At 40.4% G+C, this 8,015-nt stretch overlaps 1 protein-coding gene across 2 annotated transcripts; it reads left to right on the forward strand.

Moving 5' to 3' along the window:
- ky (kyphoscoliosis peptidase) lies at positions 1–7,761 on the forward strand. 2 transcript variants are annotated; one of them, XM_084391191.1, is made up of 8 exons: positions 1–122; positions 1,541–1,664; positions 1,827–2,425; positions 2,503–2,617; positions 2,826–2,943; positions 3,024–3,215; positions 4,391–4,581; positions 6,048–7,761. In XM_084391191.1, the coding sequence occupies exons 2-8, from the start codon at positions 1,643–1,645 to the stop codon at positions 7,370–7,372; spliced, it is 2,562 nt and encodes an 853-aa protein (XP_084247317.1). In that variant the 5' UTR covers positions 1–122; positions 1,541–1,642; the 3' UTR covers positions 7,373–7,761. The 2 variants fall into 2 exon arrangements, with proteins under 2 accessions (XP_084247317.1, XP_084247316.1); XM_084391190.1 differs by lacking the exons at positions 1–122; positions 1,541–1,664 and having other exon boundaries at positions 1,685–2,425.
- The last annotated feature ends 254 nt before the right edge of the window (positions 7,762–8,015 follow it).

Raw genomic sequence — 8,015 nt, forward strand, 5'->3', positions numbered from 1 at the left:
CAGCACGAGCGCAAGGAGTGCAGCACGAGAACAATAGCTGGTGAATCTGGACCAATCACGCTCCAGCAAAACAGAGCGCCTGGACGACACGGATGGACCATCAATATCATTACTGAGTAAATGTAAGTGGGCAAACAGATTCTGTCCAGTTTATGAACATCTTAAACGTGACATTAAATGAATAAAGCACGGGTAACTATCATGTAGGCTATAATTTAATACTAGTATGAGGGGAAAAGTTTCCCCACTAGAGAGCGCGCAGAGAACGCTGCACACGTGCACTCTTGGTAATTTGAACCCTGCATTAGTTTTATATATGATATTTTTCTTTCTTTCTATATAAGTTGTGAGTGACTGAATTTGGATTCTTTATTCAGAAAACTGACATTTATACTGTGTGGATTTGCTTCAACGTTAGAGGAGAACCAATGGCCTATTGTGTTTTGTCTACATGCACTTTAAAAATGCAGGTTCTTTTTTGGCATCTTTGGTTCCATGAAGAACCTTTAACGTGAATTGAACCTTTCAAGGGCACAAAAGGTTCTTTAAATGTTCTTCACACTAAGAAAAAAAAACGACTCTTTTAAGAATTGTTCACTGAAGGTTCTTTGCAGAACAAACAATGATTCTTCCTTCTATGGCATCACTGTGAAAACCCCGCTTTTGTAACCTTTATTTTTTGTGTAAGATATAGATAGAAGACAGAACACACTATGCCTCATTATTGTTTGTTAGGTACTGTTCAAGGCTACTTTTTGGACTTTTATGTTATCACATCTTGAGCAGGAGAAAGACCATGTCTCCATCACTTCATGTCCTTGTGTTATCTACAAGGCTGCATGTACATAGAAAAGTCCTTCATTTTAACATGATGCAAACCAGAAACATGAAAACTTAAGCAAGGACAAGTTTTATTCCGAAACCTGGAGGGGAGAACTTCATGAATAAACACACAACTTTAGTCATTGCTATTTTGGCACAATGCCGATGGGTAATTGGTCAGGGGTAATTCAGCCTGCTAGAGGGGGGTATGTAAGAGGACTCTTGAGGGCCCCTGGCAGACTGTCTGACATGGAGCCCGAGCCAATGAGGATGTTTTTGGAGGAAGGGTCTCTATGTATGGAAATAAAAACTGCTTTGTTCTCCCGCACATAGCGACAGTATCCACTAAGGTCAGCTTCAATTTCCATATTTACAGAAGGAAAGTAATTTGGCGCATGAGGTTAATGAGTCTAAGACTGGCACTGAAGGAAAGTTGTTGTGATGAATTATTGTTATTAATGTGTGTGTGTTCCACCTTATTTCTTCATCCTGAGTAGACTAAACTTTCCCACAAAGACTTTAATACCCTTAACAAGGTCAAGATAGACATTGTTTACGCATATTTGTTAGCTAATTAATTTATCAGTTACCAACCACAACCTTCTTCACCTTTCGTGCCAACATCAAATGCCCTTCTTTCTACCCCCTCTTGTATCTTTGAGCTCATTGGTTGTCATGATAAGTCCAAGTGTATTTTTAGCGTGCTATCCTTTCATAGGGGTGGACACAGGGAGAAAATAGATATAGACAGACCCCTGCTATAGAAAACAAAACTTGGATAAATCTGCCACTACCAACACTTCTGAAAGTGACAGAAGGTATGAGTTTCACAACTGCAAAAGGTAAGATCATTGCATTTCAAATGTATTTTGGAGCTTTTTAAACCTAAGAGATCATTTGAATGTCATTAGATGTTATTTTCTGGGTTTAAAGTGATGCAACAAGCAGGGCGACGTATATTGTGGTTCAGATGTTTTCTTTTCCTCTCATTTGCATGGATGAAGCTCAAACTGATCAACAACCAATCACAACAAAAACCAGCAACCGAGGCCGCCAATCAGAAAAAACTGCCACCGACTCAAACAATGACACGCAGAAACAAAACTTTGATTTCAAAGTTGAAAATGGTGTGGTGAAATACAAACTTCAAAATGTATCTGGAAGCCATGAGAACAGCATGAGGGATGAGAACAGCACCAAAGTCTGTTTGACTAATAAGAGCAACCGAGGAGGTTCACAGTCAGTGGAGCAAAATGACCCAAAGCCCTTAACCATTGTACCGATACAAGAAAATGCGGTTTCACATAAGGTGCTATTAGAGAACTTTGAAGGGAAGTTATGTGAGGAACAAAGGCCGAGCACAAAGCGCCAACTGTCCGCCGAGAGCGCGGCGAAGTCAGTGAGTGTAAGAAAGAGGAGCACTGTGAAAAAGAGCCAAGAGGAGATTGTGAAACCCCTCTCAGTTGCCAGCCCTGGCACGCAATCTGGGAGACCTTATCTACCTGCAGTCTCCTCCTCCCAGAGGAAACCCAGAAAATTGCTGCTCTCCAGCACTGATATTTTCAACAAAGTAGACACATTCTCAATCAAGAAAGGAAAAGAGGTAACAGACAACACACAAGTCTTTGTCCTCTTTGTTCCCATAAACAATACATTTAGGCATGATTATGTGTTTTTCAGTTGAGGGAGCTGGAAGTATTTGATGCTCAGAAGATTGCGTGTGCAGTCACTGAGGGGAGCAGAAATGATCTGGAAAAACTCAGGGCCATATGGATCTGGCTATGCCATAATATTGGTAACTGCACATGCAAAAAAAATGCATCATGCACTGTAAAAAACTAAGTACTGGAGTATGTTTTAGAACAACAAAATATTTCAGTTTTCAAAGTTTTACTTTTAATTCAATTTCTGAGTGAAAAATGGTTTCTACTAATCTTTTTGTTTGTTTCACTTTTAACTCTTTTTATTAATGTACAAATTGTCTTATGCATTTGTGTTTGTAGAGTATGATTTAGAGGGATACCTTGGTATTTCTCAGAAGATTTGCTCATCTGATGAGGTCATCAGGAAGGGAAAGGGTGTATGTAGTGGATACTCCAGTCTCTGTGTGGAAATGTGCAGGTAAATGGCCACAGGTACAGTATGTACATACACACATCATGCCAGTAGAACGCGGCTCTGAACTTTCTCTTTTTCTCTAGGGAGCTGGGCATTGAGTGTGTGGGGGTGAGTGGGTACAGCAAAGGCATTGGATACAAGGCCAGGCACAGTTTAGCTGAGAAGCGTTCCGATCATGAGTGGAATGCTGTCTTCGTGGGGGGTCAGTGGTGGCTGCTTGATGCTTGCTGGGGCGCTGGCACTGTGGATATGAGAAGCAAAACATTTGTGAAGAGGTCAGGCTCCTCAGAGTGTCAAGTTATACATATCATACAGTGCACCCATACTGACAAATCATAAGTAGTTTTTACAAACACCATTGTTTGTGTATATTCTACAGCATGTAAGTGTTGGGTTCCTGGGAGAGAGAAAAAAAATCTCTCAGTAAAATTATATTTAAAAGCTTAGTTTTATGATCAAAGTTCTCTAGTTTTTAAATTCAATGCAATACAATAACATTGCTTCAATCTAGTAAGTGTTCCTCTTGAAATATTACTAACAATAAACAGTTATTTTTACGTTTACTTTATAGAAATCAGCAAAAACTTCACAGCAAAAAGACGTGGAGCATGACCATAAGACTGATGTTTTTAGAATTGGACTAAAAGCATTTTTACTAGCTAAAAAGTATAAACTTTCAATCCAATGACAGAAGGCTTAAAGTAGATTGTGCACAACAGGTGTTTTTTTTTATTTTTTATTTTTATTATTTAGAGGCCTTAGAAATTATCTCGTATCAAATATAATACAGTAGGCTTTATAGGGTTAATTAATTCTGATATTATTAATTAATGATATATCATTCTGTTAAAACCATCAGTCAGTGTTATTACAACATGATTTAAAACATTTTTTACTTATTAGCCAGTGAATTACACTACAAATAAATCCCCCTGAAAAGAATGATCCGCCAAAAAAGAAAAAAAAAAGAAAAAAAGAAAAAAAATCAGCAATTTGAGACAAAAAAAACAAAACACAAGACTGCAACCACCCATTTTCATGAAGCATTGTGAATGACTTAAGTCGGTCTCCTAACTCAAAACTTTTTATTTTATGAATATTCTGCAATAAACTGAAAATGTATTTCTATAATTCTAACTCATGAATGTGAATCAAGTTTTATATTGTACTTTGTATTTGATTATATCAGCAATGCCTTTTGGGATTATTGTTCAGTCCCCTCTTAAATTACACTGAGTAGACTATACAGTTTTATATATTTTACTTTTTTTCTGATTTACAAATGCTTTGTAATCCAAACTTTGTAAAGTTTGTAATTCATCAAAAATCGATCTGGTTGGTTTGGTTTAGCAGATATATGCAAATTTACAGTCTCTCTTCTGAGAAAATAGGATGCAGAATATTGAAGACACATACTGCAATAATAAGTATTGATGTCTGTCTCTTTCAGGTATGATGACTTTTATTTCCTGACTGAACCCAGTGAGTTCATAAACTCACATTTCCCTGATGATGAAACCTGGCAACTACTCGCCACACCCATCTCTATGGAAGAGTTTGAAATGAGACCCTTGAAGACATCAGCATTTTATCAGTTTGGATTGACTCTCACACAACCTACACAGTACAAAACTATCACAGGTATCATAACATACACTAAAACATACACTATCAATGCAACTACACACATGCATAATAGAATAATTCAGAAACTCAAAAGGGAAGATTAGTGAAGCACACAAACTGTTACACTGCAATGAGATAATAGGCGGCTGCTGGCATCAGCTTGTGTTGAGAATCTAGAAAGTAGTTTAGACTGTTTGCTGCAGAGATTAGACTGTCTCATGAGAAAAAAAAAGTTATTGTGACTAAAACTTACTGAATACTTTCTATGGCATGCACTGCAGCAAAAGCAGACAAGAATATTAAATAAATAGTGGTACCAAGAATGGTTGCATACACACTGAAGCTATGCAGTGTCACTCCTGGAAAACCCAGGGTCTCAAGATGCATTTTTTAACTTGACACAGTGCCTTAAAAACGTCATATTATTTCTTCTCTGCTGACGTGTTTACTGGTGTGAGTGCGGGACAACCTGTCACTCACATAAGATCACAGCAATAGCAAACCACAATGATCCAATCAATTCCTGATGGACAAAATCAAGTCACACCCTACATTTTTTCTTGTTTGAGAAGCCGACAGATGGACCGGTGCCTAAGTCCAGGCACTTCTCAACCTTTACGCTATGGAGTTGATGTTGAATGGCATGCTTAAAGGCCCACTGAAGAAGTGCCTTGAAACGCGCAGCATTATTCAATGTGTTGATGTAATTTCCACTGAAACAGGAAGACATTTTGAACAGCTCTTCCCCTTTTTTAAAATAGCGCTTCGTTTATATCACAGACAGCTTGGCTAGAGCAGTTGAGCTTGGTAAAGCCGTAGTTTCCCCCTAATCTGTAACAGTTTCTCCATTTCGCTTTAAAATATAGCATTCTGTGCAGAATTTAAATGCATCCGAGTCCGATACATTTTCTGGTCTGCGCTGACTCACGCATATGATCCGCTCTGTGCTATCGTGTCTCTGGACCGGAGCAGACTGTGTGTGCGCGCTGCGGTGGTTCGCGTAACACTAACGTGAAACCAGACTTAATTTGCCCCAATGTAAAAGTTCAGCGTCTATTTATCATGTAGGGGGCGGAGCTTCAGATTCTAGAGAGCATTTGATTGGACAGAAAATCTTATGAGGGGCTGAAGTGCATAGTGATGTCATCAAAATCATTTATCTACGTTGGCAAAAGTGAGATACTAAGATGCAAATTTTGTTATTGTTTTGGAGCACACTAGCTTATAGATAACGGTAAGGCTAACATATTCATACTCGAACATTTAGTTCACAGGGGACTGCCCTGGTTGCTAGCTCCTATAACTAACTGTTGCAAAAGCCTCTTATGTCAACCATCGTAAATTCAGGAGTGGTTCTCCGTGCATGAATTTAAGAATTTAAGAATTTAAGAATGTGGTTGTCACTGCCAAATATTTCCAGTGTGAACGTAGGCACAATATTACTGTAACGTGTTAAATGTGTCAAAATTGGTTTTCCACAGACGATGGGGAAGCAATTGTGTCGGTGAGATCCTCTAGACCATTGACCTTTTCGTATGAGTTGAGGCAGCAGGATCCCGAGACAGGAACTCTAAAGCAGGAGGAGGTTGACAGCTCCTGTGGTCTCTTGTCAGTTACTCAACAAGGGATGAAGCTGCGATTACTGCCCCCAGAGCCTGGGGCCTACGAGGTGAAGCTGTTTGCCCGACGGGAGGGTGAAACTGGTGTTCTGCGATGGGTTTGCTCTCTTGAGCTGGAGTGCCCGAGTATCCAGAAGAGACAGGCCCTTCCTGATAACCCTTACCTGAACTGGGGCCTGGCGGCGGGGTCATCGGCTCTAGGTGTCAAGGGTTCCAGCATCGCAGGAGAAGAGGCTGTGGAGGTGGGTGAGGGTGGCGAGTGCAAGGTGATCCTACACACAACACGACCTCTGATGATGGTGTGTGAACTCACGCACCACGAGCTCGACGCCGCTACGGCCAAGCGCTGCCTTGCATTGCAAATCACAGCAGAGCAGCTGGTGTGCAACGTCATGTGCCCGTACAAAGGATTTTACCGGCTGTCCGTATTTGTGCGGGATTACGATAGTGGAAGTGGGACTTTTCAAAACGCCGGGAACTACCTGCTGCACTGTCAAAGTCAAGGGTTGAATCCAAATGTTCTGTATCCTGCAGACCTTGGCTTGTGGTGTGGTCCCGGGATGCGCACTCAAGAAGCCGGACTGTCCCATTTCAGCCACACGGGGGCGATAGTGAATGCACCTCAGGGGCGGTGCAACATCACCTTCCATTGTGCCACGCCAGACCTGCAAATACACGCGGCCCTCTGCGCTGAGCTCCACGAGGAGGCCCATTTTCCTCTGTCCAGATATGTACTCCTGACATTTACAGAAACTAAGGTAACTGTGAGTGTGTGCACGCCCAGAGCGGGAGTTTATCGTCTTGCTCTTTATGGACGGAAACCCCCTGAGCAGGACTACATGTCGCTGTGTGACTTTATAATCAGGAGTGTGTGTGAAAAGCCCGGAGATCCATTCCCCGGTGTATATTCAGCATGGGGAAGAGGGTGTGTGTTGCTGGAGCCCCGCACAGGTGTGCTGGGTCCACAAAGATCAGTGAGTTTTCGCGTGCGGGTATCAGGTGCTCAAAGAGTGTGTGTCGTGGGGGAGAAACGAACGGATCTGAAGATGAACAAAAGCAGAGTTTGGGAAGGTGAGGCAGTCACAGGAAATGCCACACAACTCAAGCTGGCTGCTGTCATTAAAGAAAGCAATGACATGCATGTTCTCATGACCTTTGATGTTCTTAACCTGGAGAATGAACTGTGAACAGAGTATACTTTTATCTAGAGGACACAAGGGCTATGGTCACACTGCAGTTCAAGTGACTGATTTTTTTTCCCCCTCATCACATAAAAGTGTGAACCTCGATGATTTATGCTAACAGGCTGATGAAATTATGCTAACAGGATGATGAAATTCGCTTTGATTTGTGAAAATAAATCAGACATATATCTGTTTGAGAGCACTACAACAACAGCAATTCATAGAAATATGAAAACATAAGAAATGAACAACAATAGCACAACCATTTGCCACATTGATAATAATATGAAATTTTACTTGAGAAACAAATCAGAATATTTGAAAGATTTCTGAAGGATCATGCGACACTGAAGACTCAAGTAATGTTGCTGAAAATTCAGCTTTGCCATCCCAAGAATAAATAAAATGTTTAAATATAATACATTTTAATATTATTTCACAATATTACAGTTTTTTACTTTATTAAAAAAAAATCTTACCGACCCCAAATTTTTAAACTGCAGTCTATATCACATTTGAGAATAACTGGAATTGGGGGCTTTGGCTTGCAGTGTGAATGTAGCCTAAAATAGGGGAAAGAATATGCAAAAGCATACGTTAGAAACATCTTCAGGTCAAAGCGTTATAATGGTCGCTCATATTTTGA

The sequence above is a fragment of the Rutilus rutilus genome (genome assembly GCF_951802725.1).
Source record: "Rutilus rutilus genome assembly, chromosome: 20".
Classification (NCBI taxonomy): domain Eukaryota; kingdom Metazoa; phylum Chordata; class Actinopteri; order Cypriniformes; family Leuciscidae; genus Rutilus; species Rutilus rutilus.

Excerpts from the sequence above, each read along its gene's own strand:
- ky (XM_084391190.1), top strand. The coding sequence starts at position 1,793 with ATGTTTTCTTTTCCTCTCATTTGCATGGATGAAGCTCAAACTGATCAA. Across the intron at positions 2,944-3,023 it reads CTCTGTGTGGAAATGTGCAG|GGAGCTGGGCATTGAGTGTG; the intron begins GTAAATGGCCAC and ends CTTTTTCTCTAG. Across the intron at positions 3,216-4,390 it reads AGCAAAACATTTGTGAAGAG|GTATGATGACTTTTATTTCC; the intron begins GTCAGGCTCCTC and ends TGTCTCTTTCAG.